Source organism: Heterodontus francisci, chromosome 5, assembly GCF_036365525.1.
Source record: "Heterodontus francisci isolate sHetFra1 chromosome 5, sHetFra1.hap1, whole genome shotgun sequence".
NCBI classification, from domain to species: Eukaryota; Metazoa; Chordata; class Chondrichthyes; order Heterodontiformes; family Heterodontidae; genus Heterodontus; species Heterodontus francisci.
The window spans coordinates 196861961-196886375 of record NC_090375.1 but is presented as its reverse complement, the minus strand read 5'-3'; the positions used below and the strand labels follow the sequence as shown (position 1 = coordinate 196886375).

The 24415-nt window shown below is 45.1% G+C and overlaps 1 protein-coding gene across 1 annotated transcript in view; it reads right to left on the bottom strand.

The window, feature by feature from the left end:
- Positions 1-24415, bottom strand: part of pkhd1l1.1 (PKHD1 like 1, tandem duplicate 1) — a 258831-nt gene that overhangs the window by 159031 nt on the left and 75385 nt on the right. Inside the window, exons 18-25 of the mRNA XM_068032692.1 lie at positions 15651-15794; positions 14601-14758; positions 13303-13416; positions 10895-11026; positions 9319-9440; positions 6973-7139; positions 6096-6268; positions 3862-4009 (exon numbers count right to left, since the gene is read on the bottom strand). Of these exons, the coding sequence (XP_067888793.1) occupies positions 3862-4009; positions 6096-6268; positions 6973-7139; positions 9319-9440; positions 10895-11026; positions 13303-13416; positions 14601-14758; positions 15651-15794 (1158 nt within the window). The remainder of the gene's footprint in view (positions 1-3861; positions 4010-6095; positions 6269-6972; positions 7140-9318; positions 9441-10894; positions 11027-13302; positions 13417-14600; positions 14759-15650; positions 15795-24415) is intronic.

Below are 24415 nucleotides of genomic sequence, written 5' to 3'. Positions count from 1 at the left end.
CAGTTTCTCCTCATCTACTCGATCAAAACTCATGATTTTGAACACCTCTGTTAAATCCCACTGCCCCCCCCCACCAACCTTCTCTGCTCTAAGGAGAACAATCTCATGATGAAATAATTTTGGCACTTGGTGGAGCACTTTCTCACTTCGGGAATCTCAGACCTGATGTCTCTCTCAAGATTCCACCAGGGAGAGGGGCAGAGTCTGAGAACTTTTCAGAAAGAGTGGGGATGGTGCTGTGACAAAGTTTGCCACCAGTTCCTCTTTGCAAATCCCCTTGAAAGCAGGTGCAGCTCTGTGGGGAAGGGGGAAGCTGTGGCCAGGAGCAGGGACTCAGTCACAATGTGGTGTATGCTACCCCCTGCAGTGGGTTCGGAGGTGGGGAGAGCATAAAATCAGGTGGGATGGTGGCGCGGGAGGGGGTGCAGGGGTGGTGGGTACCACCAACCCGCCTCCATCGAAATTTAGTTCAGGGCGAGAAGGCCTGCGAACAGTCTTTCCTCTCCACTGCCAATTGATGCTCTTAACTGGGTAACTAGCCCCGAGTTAAGGGCCTCTTTCTGCCGCAGCCGCAATTACCTGTGTGGCGGGTGGTCCTGTCACCACATGGGAAGCTCGGCATGAAAAACTGTGTGGGCTGCTTCCTGGCTCAGTGGGGTTGGTGGGGGGTGGGGGGGGGCTCCCTCGTTAAAAGGCACTTAGTGCCTGAACGACAGGCCCAGCATCAGAAAGAAGCGGGCCCGCTACCCTTGTTGCCGAGCCCCCTCTCCTCTGCGACCCCCCCGCTCCCTCCCGGACCTACCTTGAGCCTGGTTCCAGTGCTGCTCCTCGGTGCCAGTTCGCTGCAGCTACAGCAGCAGCCACTGCATCCGCGATCGCACTGCCTCTGACTGGACGGCAACTTTGCAAAGCTTCCGGTGGTGGGGTCCTAAATCCTATGGAACGCCTGCCGCTGTCTAGTTAAGGGCCTGATTGGCACTAAATTTGATGGGCCTTCCGTAGAAGAGTGGCAGCGGGGATCTCGGTGCGGTTTTCCCTGATGTCAAGACCCCTGCCGCGAGCATAAAATTCCACCGCCCCCCCACCCCCCCGCCACCCCCCCCGCCCGCCTGTCGAAGTGTGCTGGCCTTCAGATGAGTATGCGAGGGCTGACCACAATCTGCCTGGATTCTGTGCTTAAGACTCTGGAGTGGAACTTAAATGCACAACCTTTTGACTCAGACCCACTGAGCTACCGCTGACAGAGTTATATGGAGGGGGAGATGTGAAGTTACATTGAAGTGAGCTGTAGGAGGCTAATAGAAGTGCATCTGTCCCATTAGCAGCACTGACATTTATTTTATTCATTCATGGGATGTGGGCGATGCTGGCTAGGACAGCATTTATTGCCCATCCCTAATTGCCCTTGAGAAGGTGGTGGTGAGCTGCCTGCTTGAATCGCTGCAGTCCATGTGGTGTAGGTACACCCACAGTGCTGTTAGGAAGGGAGTTCCAGGATTTTGACCCAGTGACAGTGAAAGAACAGCGATATAGTTCCAAGTCAGGATGGTGTGTAACTTGGAGGGGAACTTGCAGGTGGTGGTGTTCCCATGCATCTGCTGCCCTTGTCCTTCTAGGTGGTAGAGGTTGCATGTTTGGAAGGTGCTGTCTAAGGAACCTTGGTGCGTTGCTGCAGTGCATCTTGTAGATGGTACACACTGCTGCCACTGTGCGTTGGTGGTGGAGGGAGTAAATGTTTGTGGATGGAGTGCCAATCAAACGGGCTGCTTTGTCCTGGATGGTGTTGAGCTTCTTGAGTGTTGTTGGAGCTGCACCCATCCAGGCAAGTGGAGAGTATTCCATCACACTCCTAACTTGTGATGGTGGACAGGGTTTGGGGAGTCAGGAGGTGAGTTACTTGCCGCAGGATCCCTAGTCTTTGACCTGCTCTTATAGCCACGGTATTTATATGGCTACTCCAGTTCAGTTTCTGGTCAATGATAACCCCCAGGATGTTGATAGTGATCAGCGATGGTAATGCCATTGAATGTCAAGGGGAGATGGTTTGATTCTCCCTTGTTGGAGATAGTCATTGCCTGGCACTTGTGTGGCACGAATGTTACTTGCCACTTATCAGCCCAAGCCTGGATATTGTCCAGGTCTTGCTGCATTTCTACATAGACTGCTTCAGTATCTGAGAAGTCACGAATGGTGCTGAACATTGTGCAATCATCAGCGAACATTCCCACTGATGACCTTATGATTGAAGTTAGGTCATTAATGAAGCAGCTGAAGATGGTTGGGCCTAGGATGCTACCCTGAAGAACTCCTGCAGTGATGTCCTGGAGCTGAGATGATTGACCTCCAACAACCACAGCCATCTTCCTTTGCACTAGGTATGACTCCAACTAGCGGAGAGTTTTCCCCCTGATTCCCATTGACCTCAGTTTTGCTAGGGCTCCTTGATGCCATACTCAGTCAAATGCTGCCTTGACGTCAAGGGCAGTCACTCTCACCTCACCTCTTTAGTTTAGCTCTTTTGTCCATGTTTGAACCAAGGCTGTAATGAGGTCAGGAGCAGAGTGGCCCTGGCGGAACCCAAACTGAGCATCATTGAGTGGTTTATTGCTAAGCAAATGCCACTTGATAGCACTGTCAACGACCTTCCATCACTTTACTCATGATCGACAGTAGACTGATGGGGCAGTAATTGGTCAGGTTGGATTTGTCCTGCTTTTTGTGTACAGGACATACCTGGGCAATTTTCCACATTGCCGGGTAGATGCCAGTGTTGTAGCTGTACTGGAACAGCTTGGCTAAGGACACGGCAAGTTCTGGAGCACAGGTCTTCAGTACTATTGCTGGAATGTTGTTAGGGCCCATAGCCTTTGCAGTATCCAGTGCCTTCAGTCGTTTCTTGATATCACACGGAGTGAATTGAATTGGTTGAAGACTGGCATCTGTGATGCTGGGGACTTCAGGAGGAGGTCGAGATGGATCATCAACTCGGCACTTCTGGCTGAAGATTGTTGCAAATACTTCAGCCTTATCTTTTGCACTGATGTGCTGGGCTCCCCCATCATTGAGGATGGGGATATTTGTGGAGCCACCTCCTCCAGTTAGTTGTTTAATTGTCCACCACCATTCATGACGTTATGTGGCAGGACTGCAGAGCTTAGATCTGATCCGTTGGTTATGGGATCGCCTAGCTCTGTCTATTGCATGCTGCCTACATTGTTTGACCTGGGTTGTCCTGGGTTGTAGCTTCGTCAGGTTGACACCCCATTTTTAGCTGTGCTTGGTGCTGGTCCTGGCATGCCCTCCTGCACTCTTCATTGAACCAGGGTTGGTCTCCCAACTTGATGGTAATGGTAGAGTGGGGGATATGCCAGGCCATGGGATTACAGATTGTGGTTGAGTACAATTCTGCTGCTGCTGATGGCCCACAGCGCCTCATGGATGCCCAGTTTTGCATTGCTAGATCTGTTCGAAATCTCTCCCATTTAGCACTAATAATAGTGCCACACAACACGATGAAGATTAAGGTCAACGTTATCTGGATTTGTTGTTACTTTATTAAACTGATGTGCCTTTGGAGGCATTGTACACAACCCCAGAGCACAAATACAGCAGACTACATATCAACAGGATGCATTCCCCACTGTGGATCAGAGAATCACGTACTTAGACCACTGTGCCCGATTTTCCAGAGATTAATTGTCACAACTGGAAAGTTCTAGAATTCTGTTGGGTGAGACTCCACACAGAACAGGTGCCCCCTGCCGAGATTTACCTCGGTATGAAGAGATTTTTCAGAAGGCAAATAGATTGGGAGGATGTATCCAAAAAAATCCCCTAACACTTCCAGTGTTCTCTGCCTACCTTTCAAAGATTTGCCAAAGATCTCAATATCCAAGGTGCCAGTGATTGGAGGAGATGCTGCTTCTGTTCTGCGAACTCTTAAAACAGACCCCTCGGGCCATGTGCTTGCTCTGTGAACCATCTCATCCTTCATGCCATTGGATGCAGCCTGGGGACAAACATTCATCACAAGTGTTACACTTCCAAGCGGAGACATTTCCCTACCATTTCTGCAGAGGTTTCTCCCAATCTCCCACTGTAACCTCGATGGGATATTGGTGGGAAAGCCCCAGTGAAACCCAGACTTTTACACAGGTCCTCTCACTGTTCCACAGATCTGTTGAAGATGGAGCAGGAGATTGGTCTAACACTGTGTGATTGTTACCTCGTTGAGTGTCCAAAACAGTGTGAACAATGTCAGAACCAACCTCCCAAAAAACACCAGTCAAGAACTTACACTCAGTCACCAGTGAAGAATGAGGCATTTGTATCCTGTAATCATGTTCCAGAGCCATGTTTTAAAATTGATCCCACTTTCACAAGGTGCCAGTCTAATTCCCAGCAGTCTGCAGCAGAAAATTGCCTCATCATTGCATTAAAAAACCTTTCCTCGACAAATAGAACAATTCAGTGCTCCCAAGTAGAAAAAATGATGGATGTATAGCTTGGGGTGATTTAATGAGAGATGTTGTATTTGGCTGAACTAAAGCTATACCTGGAGGACAATGCTCCATTTTTGTCCCCATACTACAGATGTGTGCTAGCTGTGGCTCAGTGGTCAGCACGCTTGTCTCTGAGTTATGAAGGTTTGTGGCATCAAGTCCCACTCCAGGGCTTGACCACAATAATCAAGGCTAACACTCCAGTGCAGTACTGAGGGAGTGCTGCACTGTTGGTGGTGCTGCCTTTCAGAAGAGATGTTACACTGAGGCCCCATCTGATTGGGTGAATGTAAAAGATCCCATGGCTCTGTTAAGAAGAGGAGCAGGGGAGTTCTCCCCAGTGTCCTGGCCAATATTTATTTCCTCAATTAACATCACAAAGAACAGAATATCTGGTATTATCACATTGCTTTTTGTGAGAGCTTGTTGTATGTATACTGCCTGCCATGTTTCCTGCATTACAACAGTGGCTACCCGTAAAAGAAAGTACTACACTGGCTGTAAAGTGTTTTGAGATGTTGGGTGGTTGTGAAAGGCGCTATATAAATGCAAGACTTTTTTCTTTCTTTGAAGGATGCAGAATGATTGGAGAGAGTCCTGAGGATGCCCCAAAGTGAATTCCTGAACTGAGGAGGCTGCGTTACGTTGAAAGGTTGTCCACTTTGGGACTTTACTCTCTGGAAAAGAACAGAATAAGGGAGCGGGGTGGGAGTGGGAGTGGGGGTGGGGAATCTTGACTAAGGGATTTAAAGATTTAATGAGTATGGGGAATTTGGATCCAAGAAAGCTCCTCTGTCACAAACTAGATTGGAGAAACAGTCGTTCAGAGTTATTGGAAAATAGGAAATGTACTAACTTTATTTAGTCAGAAGGGGATAGAATCACAAAACAGATCATCAGTAGGAGTGGAAGAACAGAAATCCATGGCAGGGTTTAAAAAATAGATGGAATGCATTCCAGTTAGGAAGCTGGAGACAGGGCATTCGTTCCAGAATTACAGTAAGAAAACTGGTGCAACATTTGGATGGGCAGACTAAATGGACCCATGGGGTTCCAGTGCTTGAAACCTGGCCAAACATATGTAGGAGGTAGTACAGGTGTGAGCAGGCAGGTGCAAAGGGACAAAGCCAGATTAAGTAAGTGGGAAAGATTAGGACGAATTAAGTTCAATGTGGGCCAATATATCCTTGCTGAGGTGCGGTGCCCAGAAGTGAACATAGTTACTGCAGATGGGGTCTGACCAAGGCTCTGTACAAATGAAGCATCACCTCCTCCCCTTTGTATTCCAGGCCCATTGAGATAAGACCCAACATTCCATTAGCCTTTCTGAGTGCTTTTTGTGCCTTTCCACCAACTTGAAACCATTTGCGTATTTTGACTCCTCTAACAGTTCCCAGTCGCTCTCCATTTAGAAAATATGCTGATTCATCTCTCTTTGGCCCAGAAGACATGATCTTACACTTGCTAGACACCAGAAACAATATACCATGGCAGGAGGTCTCTCTGACAATATTGCAGATTAATAAAGTATTGTCTGAGTCACCAAAAGCTGATCCTTTTTCAGTTTCGATTCAAATACCACATAACACTGACCTGAGCAAAGCCAACCTCCAGCAATGGAATGTTGTAGCTACAGTTGAGAGGAACCATAGTTACTTCATACTGATTATACACATTGGCATCATTAACTCCTCCTTGGGTAACTATGAACTGCTCAATAATAATTCCTTTGTCAAACAATGCAGGGCGAGTTCTCAGTGGTATATCTGCAAATTAAAGATGCCATTCACTGAATTTAAAAACAAAATATTATGAACAATTTATAGTACACAAACTCGACTAGATCGCCGAAAAATACTTCAAAAATGAAACTCTGAGTGAGCTGTCACCACAGACCGGCCTTGTAGGGTAGATAAGGAAGCTCTGGACAAGATTGTCCAATAAGAGCCCTATGCCAGCTCCTAATACGATAGTCTCAGATCATCAGGTCCCGATAGAAGCCAAACATTCTGTAATTCATGCCTCCATAGCTCTGGAAACATAGTACCAACAAGTAGGCCATTCAGCCCCTCGAGACTGTTCTAGCATTCTGTTAGATCTGTACCTTAACTCCATTTACCCATCTATGTCTAGCTACCCTTACCAAGAAAACCATGCCATTTCCTTCACCCTTTATGTTGCTCGAAGGGAACATCAGAAACATTAGGGTAGATTTTACAGATTCAGGGTCAGTGTTCTTGCTGTAGAGCTGTTCACATTAAAAGAGGTGAACAGGTCCCCATGGATTTGTTGTTCCTTTTCTTACTTTGTGTTTCTTTCCATTGCTTCTGGCCAGGATTAGGCACTGCTGAACTGTACTAAGCAGTTTACAATAATCTACATGAATTCTACACTACGTTACTTCTTTATATCACTGTATCGGAATTCTGATCAGATCCTCACTCAGCTTTTAAATACAAAATAAAAATACCATCTCGATTGTTTGTTGTCGCCTGCTGTCCAATGTAAACAGTGTCCACAAAGAAATCCTGGCCTGGTGCGTTACTGTGTAAACGGATCGCCTTCAATTCAAAGCTTCTTCCACCGGGAAACTTGGATTGCATGAGGTCCAGCAAATTGATGCAGGTGTAGGACCATCTGGAACCAAGAGGCACTCAGTTAAGGTTCTGTATAGCCCAGCACATCAAGCCTGAACATTTAATCCCTCTCAAGTTAATACAGCCACAAACAAAGATTTCTATAATCTGACCACCAGTTTTACCCACAGATGGGAAGCTGAAAATCTACTCTAAACCCAAGTGAGGGAGTCTCCTAAAGCAGGAGGATGCAAATTTGACATCTGTGTGCTGCATAGGTACCCCGATGGAAGCTTGGTGTCACTTCATGGTCCCACTAATTCCCACATGTCTCAAGTTGCTGATTCTAAAGGCCCTGCGGTTCTGATTTAGACTTTATCACCAATGGGATAACATCCTTTCCCAAACTTCCTGGCTCATAAAACTATACAGAGTGAAGCAGCAAACAAGTAGAAGTGTAAACTGGAGTGAGTTCCATAGGTTTCAAATTCTGATAGCCAGAGCTCAGGGCCATTGGTTGGACACCCCATGTCCATTCACTTATAGCCTATCCATCAAGTTTTCTCAGATCATTAATCGGGCAAATTCTCTCCTTTTGGGGGAGTGTGGGTTTATTTAAGATTAAACTTCTCTCCTGTACAGGAGAACAACTATGCAGTCACTATGCCTTTCACAAACTCAGGATGTTCCAAAGTGCTTTACAGCTGATGAAGTAATTTTGGAGTGTCGTCACTGCTCTAATGTAGGAAACACAGCAGCCAATCTGTGCACAGCAAGCTCCCACAAACATCAATGAGATAAATGCCCAGGTAATCTGTTTTAGGGGTAAATGTTGGCCAGGACACCGGGGAGAACTCTCTTCTTTTACTTTGATTAGTGTTATGGATGTCTAGCATCCAGCTGAGAGTGCAGATGGGACCTCAGTTTAATATCTCAATTGAAAAATGGCACCTCTGACAGCACTGCACTAGAAGTTTCAGCCTGGATTAGGGGCTCAGTCTCTGGAGTGGGTCCTGAACCCATGAACCTCTTGTGTTTTGGGACATCCTTGGGTCTTGAAAGGCATTGTATAAATACAAGTTCTTTCCCCTTGCTTTCTAACCGATTGTTTTGCTTTGCTGTAAATATTATGCAATGCTGTAGGCTTACCTCATTTTTCCAATGATACACAACATAAGTTAAAAACTGAACTTCAAAGGGTAATTTTACTGAGACTTGGTTCCATATGCTGAATCTCGTTCTATCAGTACTCCCGCTGAGTAAGCCTTCCTGCTGAGAGTGAAATCTGAGCAGGTTTATCTTCCAATATATTGGCTGGAATTTTACGGCGGGCAAAGGGGAGTCGTCCACCGACCGAAGAGTCGGTGGCGATCCCGCCTCCACTGGGCCTGGGGGTCCAGACTGGATTTTATGACCTCCAGGCCTTTTATTGGTCTTAGGCAGGACTTCCAACTCATTGAGTCAGGAAGTCCCACCTAATGGAGTTGCTGGCCAAATCAGCGGGCCAGCAGTTCTTAGTTCCAGCAGCGCCACCAGGAGCGGTGGCCACTGCTGGGACTGCAACCAAGCTAGCCTCCGGATGAAGATGACGGAGAGCACGGAAAAGAGGTGAGTATTTGGGGCCTCGCCAGGGCGATCGGTCAGGCCCCGGCGAGGCAAGGGGGTTTGACGGGTGGGGTGGGGGGGGCCAAGTTGGGCGTTGGGGGTGGTTGGGACATATTGGGTGCAGCCCTCCATTAGGCACAGGGTGCCCGAACAGGAGGGTCCCCCCACCCCCCCCCCCACGCCGTTACAAGGCCGCCTACATTTATCAGACAGCTTTTCTGAGGCCTCAGTTGCCCGCCTGCCAACTGTTAAATCCGTGTGGCGGTGGGCAGAGGCCTTTAAGTGGCGGTTAATTGCCACTTAAGGGCTTCGATTGGCCTGGGGTGGGCAGGCTGTTTCTCGCCACCGCTGCCCCGCATAGAATGGCGGCGGAGGCGGGAGCATGCTGGGAAGGGGGCCCCCCCACCTCCCACTCCATTTTATGCCCCCCTTACCCCTGGCCACCCAGCCTGCTCTTTGGGGGGGGGGGGGGCATAAAATTCTGGCCACTGCTTCTCATATCCGATGACAATTGTCAGTTACTTTTATTCTAGACCGTGGCATTTATGTAATGGGTAATCTGGTAGATGGATCAATATTTGGACAGAGTATAAAGTAAAACCCAAATGAAATAATATTTATGCATCAATACTTACTGATTCTCTTGAGCAAAACTGTATTGGAACCAAATATCCTTCTGAAATTTTCTATCTTCAATTTTGTAACTAAACGACAGATGGAGATCATTTCTCAAAACACCTTTATATGCAAAACAAAGCTGAACACATGGTTAAAGTCACATTAGCAGCACTGTTCTTCATTATTAGCATATCATATCCAAGAATCAGTTACTTAAAAACTGCAGAGCAAGACATTATTGTACACCTTCGAGAGCACTGAGCAGTGGCTCGAGCAGAATAAATGTATGGCAATCCATCACAAGAGTCAAATTCAATTAGCATTTATATTAACAATTATTAAAATTATGCAATGGAAATTAAGTTTGTAATCACCTAACTACAGAGATTTAAAGTTTCCTCCTTGGGCACAACCTGAAGTTAAGACCCAAAAATACACCCAGCGCCACACCCATGTCGATGTGCAGTCATGCCATGTATCCCACAACCTTATTAGAATATGCCTGAACTTAACACGGGGGTAAAATCAGCATAAACAGTCACGGTCCAAGGAAAGTGCCCAACATGCATCGTAAAGATCTTTAAGCATGAAAATTTATGTTTCAACTCATTGAAACATCAACTTTGGAGCTGGTGATTCTGCAACTTTGCAAAGCCAAATTCTCCTCCCCACTGTCCCACTTCTCTCCCCTCCCTGACTGCAGGCGCTGACAGCAGCCCTTTCCTGCCTTCCTCAAGCCTCCTTTCTATGCGTGAACCTAGATGGCAAATGTCAGGAGGCGACTGACCCAGGATGAGTCAGCTCCCAGCAGAAATCTTTGGGTAATGGAACACTGGAGCTGCTGGGGAGCTTCCCAGTCTGTATGGTTCAGTACTACAGCGGGCAGTCCCCACAGATACTGAGCCAATAAGGAAACAAGATTTATATATATATATATATTATATAGGCCCATACTCTCTTGGAGTTTAGAAGAATGAGAGGTGATCTCATTGAAATGTAGAAAATTCTTAGAGGGCGTGACAAGGTGAATGCTGAGAGGTTGTTTTCCCCTGGCTGGAGAGTTCACAATTAATCTCCTAGGGGCAGGCCATTTAGGACTGAGACAAGGAGAAAGTTCTTCACTCAGAGGGTTGTGAATCTTTGGAATTCTCCACTCCAGCGGGCTGTGAATGCTCAGTCGTTGAGTATATTCAAGCCTGAGATGGCTAGACTCTTGGGAATCAAGTGATATGAGGATAGGGTGGGAAAGTGGAGTTGAGGTAGAGGATCAGCCACAGTCTTGTTAAATGTTGGAGCAGGGGCAAAAGGCTGCATGCCTTACTCCGGCTCCTATTTCTTATGTTTTTGCTTATTGGCCTGCCATGACCCTTCAAAAAGAAACAGTGTCACTGAGCACCATGGATCAAATGCACATGAACATTGGCTTGTAGATAGAAACCAGTCGATTGGCAATGGACGTAAGCAGCAGGCTTAAAAGTCTGCCATTCTCTTCAGATTACCCGTACAATGAAACCACTTCCAATGCAGGCAGTCCTGGATTACAGCGTGTTTCAAGAACTGTTTGTGTTCATCTCCAAGTAGCTTTAGACTCACCTGTTTGTATATGTTCAATGAAAATGGATGATGATCTTGTGCAAAGCCAAACAACGATGTGGGGTTTTTTACACAGTGTCGTCCACAGAAAGCATCGGTTTTCACTGTCACCTGGCTACCTTTAGAACTGCTCTACAAGGTTAAAAAGGAAACAGGAAATTACTTTCTCCTGATGAACTCCAGACTAACAATCCGGGGAATGAGAGTTCATACCCCACTGTGGGCAGTTTGAGAATCTGAATTCAATTTAAAAATGGAAATAAAAAGCTGTTTTCAGTAAAAGTGACCATGAGGCTGTCAGATTGTCATAAAAACCCACAAGTTCATTAATGTCCTTTAGGGAAGGAAACCTGCTGTCCTTACCCAGTCTGGACCTATTTGTGATTCCAGTCCCACAACAATGTAGTTGACTCTTAACTGCCCTCTGAAATGGCCCAGCAAACCATTTTCTCAAGGGTAACTAGGAACGGGCAATAAATGTTGACCTTACCAGTGATGTCCACCTCCCAAGAATTAATTTTAAAAAAACATTTTAATATTGGGCTCAATTAAATATTAATAATTGAAGCAGCATGGAAATGAGTTCTATTGACTAGCCTCATTTGATGTACCATTACTGCATATTATAGAAACATAAGAGATAATATTCAATTTGTGGGGGCAGAAAACTGCAAGTAGCAGCTTGGCTGCTAATTATATACTCATTGTCTTCAACGGGAATGAGAAAAAAAAACAGGTGGGGTGTGTAACGGGCAGGCGTGTGATGAAAGACAGCACTTTTAACAGTGCAGCACTCCCTCAGTACTGACCCCACGACAGTGCAACACTCCCTCAGTAATGACCCTCTGACAGTGCAGCACTCCTTCATACTGACCCTACGACAGTACAGCCCTCTGACAGTGCAGCACTCCTTCATACTGACCCTACGACAGTACAGCCCTCTGACAGTGCAGCACTCCTTCATACTGACCCTACGACAGTACAGCCCTCTGACAGTGCAGCACTCCTTCATACTGACCCTACGACAGTACAGCCCTCTGACAGTGCAGCACTCCCTCAGTACTGTCCCTCTGACAGTGCAGCACTCCCTCAGTACTGTCCCTCTGACAGTGCAGCACTCCCTCAGTACTGTCCCTCTGACAGTGCAGCACTCCCTCAGTACTGTCCCTCTGACAGTGCAGCACTCCCTCAGTACTGTCCCTCTGACAGTGCAGCACTCCCTCAGTACTGACCCCACGACAGTGCAACACTCCCTCAGTAATGACCCTCTGACAGTGCAGCACTCCTTCATACTGACCCTACGACAGTACAGCCCTCTGACAGTGCAGCACTCCTTCATACTGACCCTACGACAGTACAGCCCTCTGACAGTGCAGCACTCCCTCAGTACTGTCCCTCTGACAGTGCAGCACTCCCTCAGTACTGTCCCTCTGACAGTGCAGCACTCCCTCAGTACTGTCCCTCTGACAGTGCAGCACTCCCTCAGTACTGTCCCTCTGACAGTGCAGCACTCCCTCAGTACTGTCCCTCTGACAGTGCAGCACTCCCTCAGTACTGTCCCTCTGACAGTGCAGCACTCCCTCAGTACTGTCCCTCTGACAGTGCAGCACTCCCTCAGTACTGTCCCTCTGACAGTGCAGCACTCCCTCAGTACTGTCCCTCTGACAGTGCAGCACTCCCTCAGTACTGTCCCTCTGACAGTGCAGCACTCCCTCAGTACTGTCCCTCTGACAGTGCAGCACTCCCTCAGTACTGTCCCTCTGACAGTGCAGCACTCCCTCAGTACTGTCCCTCTGACAGTGCAGCACTCCCTCAGTACTGTCCCTCTGACAGTGCAGCGCTCCCTCAGTACTGTCCCTCTGACAGTGCAGCGCTCCCTCAGCACTGCCCCTCTGACAGTGCAGCGCTCCCTCAGCACTGCCCCTCTGACAGTGCAGCGCTCCCTCAGCACTGCCCCTCTGACAGTGCAGCGCTCCCTCAGTACTGACCCTCCGACAGTGCAGCGCTCCCTCAGTACTGACCCTCCGACAGTGCAGCGCTCCCTCAGTACTGACCCTCTGACAGTGCAGCGCTCCCTCAGTACTGACCCTCCGACAGTGCAGCGCTCCCTCAGTACTGACCCTCCGACAGTGCAGTGCTCCCTCAGTACTGACCATCTGACAGTGCAGCACTCCCTCAGTACTGGCCCTCTGACAGTGCAGCACTCCCTCAGTACTGTCTAGAGTATATGCTCAAGTCTCGGGCGTGGATCTTGAACCCAAGATCTTCAGATTAAGAGCTGAGTGACCAATACCAAGCCCTTGTGATACTTTGAAAGTAATAACTAAAAAAATAGCTTGTTTTCTGGACAAAGTAATAAATTGAGCGTAAGATTTAGTCATTGTTAGATTTTCATTTTGCACACATACCATGGAGGAGTCATCTTCAAAATCGTTGAAATATTTGACTGCATATCCTTTTGTGTAGGTAGCTATGTGGTCTGGACATTTTACACTCACCAATTCTTCTAAAGCAGCTTTGACCTGTAATGAAGTGTATAATGAACAGAAAATCTGTTTATCCTGATTTATTGGTGCTGGTCAAACCAGTCACAGCTTCTGTCCATTTTTGTAGCCCTTTCCTATCACTGGCTGAGTTATAAACTTTGTATTGGGTGATATCACATGAAATTATACAAGTCTGATGCACGTTAGGGGAACGGTAGCATAGGGGTTATGTTACTGGACATGTACTCCAGAGAAATGAACTCAGATTTCACCATGGCAGCTTTAATTACATAAATCCAGAATAAAAAGTTAGCATCATGAATGATGACCATGAAATAATGGATTGTTGCAAAAACCCACTTGGTTCGCTAATGCCCATTAGGGAAGGACATCTTCTGCCCTTTCCTCGTCTGGCCTATATGTGACTCCAGACCCACAGCAATGTGGTTGATTCTGAGCTGACCTCTGAAGTGGCCCAGCAAGCTGCTCAGTTATATTCAAGAAGGTGGCTTACCAACCACCACCTTCTCCCAACCACCACCTTCTCAAGGGCAATAACTTGCCAGTGATGCCCACATTTGTGATTGAATACAAAAAAAAAATCTTTTATCAGCTGAGGGTAATGAACCAGGAGTTCAGTTTGAAAGCATCAAAAGTGGATTTCAACTTTGGGGGCCAAATTTCTTTCTTTTCTAAGTATAACTGCCTGAGGGTAAGAATTAAGGCACTAAGTGGTGTTACTACACAATTACATTGAGGTTATTTCCGAAAAACAATGATTCAGCTTCTTACAAATGCAGATGCTGGCCCTGATTTTGCTGGGAATATCACAGCGAGTTTCATGGCGCTCACCGTTATTAATGTTGAAATTGTCCAGTGTCTTGTAACAAGGAACAGACATGGCATGAGCTGTGAATCACCACAGGTTATTGGACGATTTGTGCCACTCCACTGACAGTCTCATAGAAATGGCAGCTCGCCCTCAACCTCCCCGAGTGTCACGAAATTGCTGCGCCTGCACATTAGCTACCCATTAAACTCTCTGCAGACGTTAGGGCATCTAACCAACCTCGGACTCCGGAGTTTTCTGCCTCCACTACCCAACCCAGCAAACCATTCCAAGTCATTACACTGTTAATGATAGTGGGACATAATGGCTGTAATAAGCAATGTACAATCACGATCTATATTACAAACAAACTGAGGAAACAGATGCACACCTCAGTAACAGTTGCGATATGTGAAAGGGGTCGAGAAATGACCCCATCCAGGATCAGTGTAAAAGTTTGCATGCTGGGCTTCCCTTTGGCTTGTTCCATCACATCGATGGTGACATTACTTCCTCCCAGAACCTCATACTGAAGTAAATCAAAGTCCCCTGTACAGCAACAATTTGAGATAAATGTTAAAAATGCAACAAAGAGACATTTTTAAAATTCCATTTGACTTTCTGTGTTTGTTTATCTTGTGGTTGTAATTGTGTTGCATACTCTGGTGACACTCTCTCCATTCAAACATGCTCACATATTTAGTCCGTGTGACCTCCTGGACTGGTTGCCCGTTGGGGGAAGTGGGTGTTGGGAGCAATATAAAGGGGTATTTGTTTTCCACTTGTTGGCCTTGGGATCTTCTGGTGTTCTGCATTTCCTGGGAGATTACATAACAGCGGTAGGGATGGCAAGAAGTGTTTAGTGACAATGATCTAGCCATTGTGGTGTGTGGGCCAGGCTGGCTGGACCAGTTGGTCTTATCCTGCCTATTAATTTTGTACATTGGTATGAAGAGTGGTCACTCGCATGAGCAAGTGGAGCACCCACCCACTGAGTAGCACGAGTGGCCAGTTTAGAAGGTGGGAGGAGTAAGAAAGAGTCAGGGTTGGTGGGAAAATCAAAAGGATGCTTCCAGCGGAAAGTAACAATGAGCGACAGCCATCGCCTGAACATTTTAATTTAAACAAAGAATAGAGAAGAATACTAAAATAAAAGCAAAATACTGCAGATGCTGGAAATCCGAAATAAAAACAAGAAGTGCTGGAAATACTCAGCAGGTCTGGCAGCATCCTGTGCAGAGAGAAACACAGCTAACATTTCAGGTCTGTGACCCTTCATCAGGTGCTGCCAGACCTGCTGAGTATTTCCAGCACTTTTTCTTTTTATTTTAATAGAGAAGAATAAATCCAAGCTAAACTGGGTCACTGAGCGATGCATTTCAGTCACTCCAGTGAAGAAACAGACATTCAGAGTGACTGACTGGGATGAGATGTACTTTACCTCTTTTAGAGATGAAGGTCACAGTGTAGCTAAAGCTTTGGCTGGTTAATGTGCTCAACACTTGAACCTTATCTGGTTTAATTGACCACAGATCATTTAAAGCTTGCTGTACCTCTCCGGCTGAAGCATCCACACGAATAGGGCCTGAGGGGAGGGGGAGAAAACAGAGTCCAGAATTAACACCTCAAAATAAACAAAATGATCTCACTTAGCAACTATCCATTGGGCTAAATCTTAGAAAGGAGAGTGCATGATAGAAGAGAAGAACTTGCATTTATATAGTGCCTTTCATATCCTTGGGACATCCCAAAGTGCTTTACACACAAAGAATTACTTTAAGTGTAGTCTCGTAGGCAAACGTGTCAATCAATTTGCGTGCAGCAAGGTCTCAGAAACACTAAGTTAGATCTGTGGCCAGATAATCTCTTTTGGTGATATTGATTGAAAGAGGAATATTGACCAGGACATCAAGGCGAACTCCCTGCTCATCTTCAATTGAGACATTGTTCATTGACGTGAGCAGATGTTGTTACAACCATGTGGTGTGACGTGGGTCGTTCCCACTGTTCAACTCCCCACCTGACTGCAGCAAGTGTATTTGTGTTAGAGTTTAGCACCTTGGTGTTTTATTTTTCAAATAACCAGACAGAGACAGGTTTTCTTGTAGGTTTTAGAAAGAGAAAGTAAATTCCTTTTTGATCGATATACCTTATCTCAAAATTGACACAACCGCATCCACTCATGCATTTGCTCGCACACATACACATACAAGATAGAGAATGGAAAAAGGAAGGTAACTTTTAGTGGGGACTGGGGACTGGGGGTGGGGGTGGGGTGGAGATTACGATAAACCTGTTGAATTCTCTTGGAAATCAAGTTCTGGATGGATGCAGGCCTGAGATGATTGTAGATATTTCTCTTGATTGAAGGTTCCGCTGAAGATGGTGGGTTACTTCTAGCTCTCACTGTTGTATAATGTAGCTGTAGGATTCTCTAGCAGTGTTGGCATTCTTTTTGGCTTGGCTGGAACACCAGCTGTTAGGATGTTACTTTTCTCTCTTTTTTTTCCTCTCTCTCTCTCTCTGGCTGTCTTTTTTTTTTAAAGGTAAAGCTGTTATTTCTCACCTCCTGTTAGGAGACACTTTGATCTCTTCTCCATGGTGATCACACAATAGCCCAGGATGTGGTTACATCAAACCTTCTTTGTTTCAGAAGATGACTGGAATGTTTTATAGGATCATAGGAAACAGGAGCAGGAGTAGGCCATTTGTTGCCATTCAAACAGATCATGGCTGATCATCAACCTCTACTCCATTTTTCCCCACTGTCCCCATATCCCTTGATGTCATTAGTATCCAGAAATCTATTGATTCCTGGCTTGAATATGCTCAATGATTGATCTTCCACAGCCTTCTGGGGTAGTGAATTCCACAGATCCACCACTCTCTGAGTAAAGAAATTTCTCCTCATCTCAGTCTTAAATGGCCTGCCCCTTATTCTGAGACTGTGTCCCCCGGTTTTAGACTCACCAGCCAGAGGAAACATCCTTCCTGCATCTACCCTGTTGAGCCCTGTAAGAATTTTGTAAGTTTCGATGAGATCACCTCTCATTCTTCAAAACTCCAGAGGATACAGGCACAGTCTCTGCAATTTCTCCTCATAAGACAATCCCACCATCCCAGGAATCAGTTTGGTGAATCTCCGTTGCACTCCCTCTATGGCAAGCACAGCCCTCCTTAGATAAGGAGACCAAAACTGTACACAATACTCCAGGTGCGGTCCCACCTAGCCCCTATACAACTGCAGCAATACATCTTTGATCCCGTACTCAAATTTCCTTGCAATGAAGGCCAACATACAGACATACAAATCAGGAGCAGAAGTAGGCCATTCGGACCCTCCAGCCTGCTCCATCATTCAATAAGATCATGGTTGATCTGCTTCTGTCTTGAATTCCACACTCCCATCTGCCCCCGATAACCTTTGGTTCCCTTGCCTAACAAGAATCTATCTACCTCCACCTTAAAAATATTCAATGACCCCGCCTCCACCACCTTATGAGGCAGAGAGTTCCAAAGTCGCACAACCATCTAGGAGAAAAAAAATTCTCCTCATCTCTGTCCTAAAAGGGTGACCTCTAATTTTAAAACAGTGCCCTCTAGTCTGGACTCACCCACAAGAGGAAACATCCTTTTCATATCCACCTTGTCAAGACCGTTCAGGATCTTATAAACTTCAATCAAGTCTCCCCTCACTCTTCTAAACTCCAGTGAAAACAAGCCCAGTCTGTCCAACCTTTCCTCATAAGACAATCCGCACATTCCAGGTATCAATCTAGTAAACCTCCTCTGAACCGCCTCCAACACATTCACATCCTTCCTTAAACAAGGAGACCAAAACTGCACATAGTATTCAAGATTTGGTCTCACCAATGCCCTGTATAACTGAAGCATAACATCCTTACTTTTATTTTCAATTCTTCTCGTAATAAAGGATAACATTCCATTAGCCTTCTTTATTACTTGCTGTACCTGTGTACTAACTTTTTGCGACTCATGCACTAGAACACCTAGATCCCTCTGCACCTTGGAATTCTGCAGTCATTCTCCATTTAAGTAATACTCTGCTTTTTTATTCTTCCTGCCAAAGTGAACAACTTCACATTACACTCCATCTGCCAAATTTTTGCCCACTCACTCAACCTATTTATATTGGTCTGCAACCTCCTTATGTGCTCTTCACAACATACTTTCCTACCTATCTTTGTGTCATCTGCAAATTTAGCTACCATGCCATCGCTCCCCTCATCTAAGTCATTGATATAAATTGTAAAAAGTTGTGGACCCAGCACAGACCCCTGCAGGACTCCACTCATCACATCCTGCCAATCAGAAAAGGACCCATTTATGCAAACTCTCTGTTTTCTGCCAGCCAGCCAATCTTCTATCAATCTTCATACCATTTGCCTCCTAATTGCTTGCCGCACCTGCATACCAGCCCCCAGTGACTCACTAAGAAGGACACCCAGGCCCCTATGGATGTCAACACTTCCCAATCTCTCACCACCGAAGAAATACCCTGCCCTTCTGCTGTTTCTAACAAAGCAGACCACCTCACACCTAATCACATCACATTCCATCTGCCATGTTCCTGTCACTCACCCACCCTGTCCAAATCCCCCTGAAGCCTCCTTGCATCCTCCTCACAACTTAGACCCCCACTCAGTTTTGTGTCCTCAGCAAATTTGGAAATATTATATTTGGTCCCCACATCCAAATCATTGATACAGATTGTGAACAGCTGTGGCCCAAGCACTGATCCCCGCGGCACTTCACCAGTAACAGCCTGCCATCCCGAGAATGACCTAACCATTCCCACTCTTGGCCTTCTGCCCGTCAACCAATTCCCAATCCATAGCAGCACATTACCCTCAATCCCATGTGCTCCAATCCTGCCTACCAACCTCCAGTCTGGGACCCCATCAAAAGCCTTCTGAAAATCCAAATACACCACATCCCCTGTTTCTCCCCTATCCATGCGACAAGTAACATCCCCCAAAAAATTCCAACAGGCCCACCAAACACGATCTCTGCCCCCATAAATCCATGCCAACTCTGGCCAATCATATCACTATTTTCCAAGTGTCCAGTTATCTCATCTCTTATAATAGACTCTAACATCTTTCCCACTACTGACATTAAGCTAACAAGCCTGTAGTTTGCTGTCCTCTCTCTTACTCCCCTCCCAAACAGTGGGGCTATACCTGCCACCCACCAGTCTGCAGGAACCCTTCCAGAATCTATAGAATACTCTACAGAAAGATTTATCCACTATCTCTACAGCCACCTCCTTCAATACTCTGGGATGCAGCTCATCTGCTCCAGGCGGTTTATCAACTTTCAATCCAACTAATTTTTTTGAGTACTACCTCTCCATTGATAGTAATTTCTTTCAGTTCCTCATTTTTACAAGTCCCCTGCTTCCCCAGCATCTCTGGGAGGTCTTCTATGTCTTCCTCCACAAAGACAGACACAAAGTAATTGTCTAGTCTCTCCACCTCATTCTCCACCACAAACCCTCCCTTTAGGATAGGTGTAGGATGGGTTCAATTGACACCTCCTAGCTTTTAAGATTTGTCTTTTGTCTTTATCAGACAGTTTGAATACACTAAAGGCCAATCCCTTTTTTCTTTGGTGGCCATTTTGGACCTTTGTTCACTTGTTAAAATAAAGATTCATTTTTTAAAGACAAAGTCCATTTTTCATAACTCTTCAGAGTTAGTCCATGATTGTTGCATCATCCCAGTTCCATTGTGCATGACAACGTGCAGGGTCGTGTTTTAAAATCTCATTCAAAAGACAAGTTATGTCCCAGCCTAGAATACAGGTAGCCCCAAACTTCTAACTCAGGAACAAGCATGCAGAGCACAACTTAACACTTAAGAGCCCTTTAACATATTCCAACATATAGACAGAGATCTACATGGGTCACAAATTTGTCATTTAATTCCCTGCCATAGCAAGACCAGAAATTAGCCAATTAACCAATAACTCAGAGTCTAAATTATAAGTAATTTGTTTCTAACAATTTCCTAGCTATTTAGGACTAAGCCTGTCTACTGATGTCAATAATTGCTTAGATTTAACATTCATTCATAAATATGTTATTGTAGTAAATGTATGTGTGCCATCATTCCCAGTAGTTTGGAGTCTCTGCTCAATGGGAATGCTGATTGGTGAAGTGGTTAAGGTCCAATTAAACTAATTTAGATTAGAATGGTGCAATTAATGCTCACAGGCAATGTTCAGTATCAAATTCCAGTATTAACAATTGATGGGCATTTTGGCTAGATGGAAGTGGGCCTTGATCTTAAAATGCTATCAAAAGCTCACAGGACTATATTCCAGTCAGAGTACTCCAACGAAAGCAGCTGAACACCAGAATGAAGATAAAGCCTTGGCAAGAACACAAAGTATCAATTTATAAAGGCTCAATTATGCCCAATGCCATTAGTTAGTAACGGCCTTACTTCTTCCTGTCCATGTAATCAGCTCTAAAATGGATTATGCTAACAATTAGAATCCTAGAATCTTACATCACTGAAAGAGGCCATTGGCCCATCGTGCCTGTGCTGGCTCATTGAAAGAGCAATCCAATGTGACACCAGGTGAGAAAGGGGTCTAGGGGTTCCCTCTCAGCCTTTGCTTGGTTTAACCATAACAGGGTTTAATTTTAAAAACACTGTGTTTTTAGCTCCCCCCCTCAGTGAATCCTTGTTCACTGCTCCAATTGTAAGGCAAAGAAATCAACCAGACAGGTTTTCTTAGATTTAAACAAGAAAGGTGGAAGTTTATTAACCTTAAACTCTAATTTGGTTAATGACTACGAATATGCAACGTGACCACACTAGCATACATACGTGATAAACACACACGCATAGACAGAAAAGTAGGAAGAACAAAGGGGAAAAGTTTGAGGCAATAGCTGGGATTTGAGACAGAGAGAGAGACAGAGAGAGAGACAGAGAGAGAGACAGAGAGAGAGACAGAGAGAGAGACAGAGAGAGAGACAGAGAGAGACAGAGAGAGAGAGTGACGGAGAGACAGATAGCCAGGAGAGAGGCTCGCTTCTTCCAAGTTCAGTTGCAATCTGACCCAAACTGTGCTGTGAGCAGTTCAAACAAAACCTGGGCTGGCGGGTCATGTGACTTGCTGTTTTAACAAACTCCTACGTTTGTGGATTCTCCATCTTAGCAGAAACTCTGGAATGCTGGCTTTCTTACACATTCGGTGTCTGGTGATCAAAATCCATTTGGGTTAATTGGATCAGGGAGCCATTCTATTGTCTCCAGGCACTGTCTCTTAGTATGCAAATGTTTTCCAGCCACTGCTGATCTCTTCAAACCAGTCATTTCTTCATTCCAGCAACAGTTTAAAATTAATGTTCATATAACAAAATTAATATGCCTCATTCTTGGCAAGTGGGGTCTTATAGACAAATGGTTAAGATTTGGAATACACTGCTTAATAGTGTAGTGGACACAGATTTCATAGTAGCCTTCAATAGAGAATTGGATAAATACTTGGAAGGAGAAATATTGCAGGGACATGGGGAAAGAGAGACAGAGTGGGACTATCTAGATTGCACTTCGAAGGAGCCGGCACAGAATGAATGGACTTCTTCTGTGTTGTACTATTCTATGATTCTATGAATTAGTCCCACTCCCTCTGCTCTTTCCCCATAGCCTGGCATTTTTTTTCTTTTCCATTATTTATCCAATTCTCTTTTGAAAGTTTACTATTGAATCTGCTTCCACAGCCCTTTCAGGCTGCACATTCCAGATCACAAAAACTCACTGTGTAAAAAAAAAAAAGTTCTCCACATCTCCCCCTCTGGTTCTTTTGCCAATTATCTTAAATCTAAGTCTGGTTACCAACCCTCCTGCCAGTGGAAAGAGTTTCTTCTATTTACTCTATCAAAACCCCAGACAGTTTTAAACAGAAACTATAAAAATGAATGAAAATTTTTCTGTGATTTCACCAGTAATGTTTTGTCAATCAGATTTACAATACCAACATCTGCAATGCCCACACAAAGTAACTTTACGTGTTTATATATATATATTAGACCACACTGTCAGCAACAGGCACGTCTGTAAATGGTCCCTGAATTTCTCGGTGTAACTGGTCCCTGGATTAGGTCTCATGGTATAAGTTCCAGGATGAACTGAGGGGTGAGAGAGAGAGCAGAGTGTCAGGATGAGGCATTGAGTACAAGAGTTGGGAAGTTATGCTGAACCTTTATAAAGCTCTGGTTAGGCCCCAATTAGAGTATTGCATCCAGTTCTGGTCACCACACTTCAGGAAGGATGTGAGGGTCCTTGAGAGGGTGCAGAGGAGATTTACCAGAATGGTTCCAGGGATGCAGGATTTTAGCTACAAGGTTAGGTTGGAAAAGCTGGGGTTGGTCTCCTTGGAGCAAAGGAGATTGAGGGGAGATTTGATAGAGATGTACAAGATTATGACAGGTTTAGATAAGTTAAACAAGGTAAAACTGTTCCCATTAACTGATTGCACAAGGACTAGGGGACACAGATTTAAGGTTTTGGGCAAAAGATGCAGGGGGAATATGAGGAAAAACCTTTTGACACAGCGAGCGGTAATGACCTGGAACTCACTGCCTACAAGGGTGGTGGAAGCAAAGATGATTTCAAAAGGAAATTGGATGGGCACTTGAGGGAAATGAACTTGCAGGCTACCAGGATAGATTGGGGAATGGGACTGGTTGGATTGCTCTGCAGAGAGCTGGCATGGACTCAATGGGGTGAATGGCCTTCTTCTATGCCATAATTACCCTATGGCTCTACTCTATGTCTCTAAAAGAAGGTTATGCATTTAAGAAACACTTATGTGTGTTATAATTTTGGGAACTGAAGAACTTCATGCATTGTAAGATGTGTTAATTGAGTGAAACATTAAACATTTACAATTGAGTAGCAAGTGAATAAGGCACCTTCCATATATGAAACTGAAATTGAAAGCGTCATGAGGTATCTCATGGTCTGGTGCCTGTATTAAAGACTGAACGAAAGGAGGGTACATAAGAACATAACAAAAAGGACGAGTAGGCCATTCAGCCCTTCGATCCAGCTCCGCCATTCAATGGCTGATCTTCTACTTCAACACAATTTTCCTTCACTATCCCATATCCCTTGATTTTTTTTTTTAATATTTAGAAATCTATCGATCTCAGTCTTGAACATACTCAACGACTGAGCTGCCACAGCCCTCTGGGGCAGAGAATTCCAAAGATTCACTATCCTCTGAGTGAAGAAATTCCTCCTCATCTCAGTCCTAAATGGCTTGTCCCTTATTCTGATATTGTGACTCCTGGTTCTAGACTCCCCACCCCCAGCCAGAGGAAACATCCTTCCTGCATCTACCCTATCGAACCCTGTAAGAATTTTGTATGTTTGAATGAGATCACCCCTCATTCTTCTAAACTCCAGAGAATAAAGCCCCAGTCTATTAAATCTTTCCTTGTAGGACAATCCCTTCATCCCAGGAATTAGTTTGGTGAACCTGCGTTGCACTCCCTCTATGGCAAGTATATTTTTCCTTAGGCAAGGAGACCAAAACTGCACACAATACTCCAAGTGCGGTCTCACCAAGGCTCTATATAATTGCAGTAAGATATCTTTACTCCTATAATCAAATACATTTGCTTTCTTAATTGCTTGCTGTGCCTGCCTGTTAGCTTTCAGTGACTCATGAACAAGGACACCCAAGTCCCTTTGAAGTTCAACACTTCCCAGCCTCTCACCATTTAAGAAGTACTCTGTATTTCTGTTTTTCCTACCAAAGTGGATAACCTCATATTTCTCCACATTGTATTCCATCTGCCAAATTTTTGCCCACTCGCTTAGCCTCTCCAAATCCCCTTGAAGCGTCTTTGCATCCTCCTCACAACTCACACTTCCACCTAGTTTTGTATCATCTGCAAACTTGGAAATATTACATTTAATCCCTACATCCAAATTTATATTTATATCCAAATATAAATTGTGAATAGCTGGGGCCCAAGTGCTGATCCTTGCGGTACCCCACTAATCACAGCCTGCCAACCTGAAATTGATCTATTTATTCCTACTCGCTGTTTTCTGTCCATTATCTAGTTCTCAATCTATTCCAGTATATTACCCCGAATTCCATATGCTATATTTTTGTTTACTAAACTCTTGTGTGGGACCTTGTCAAAAGCTTTCT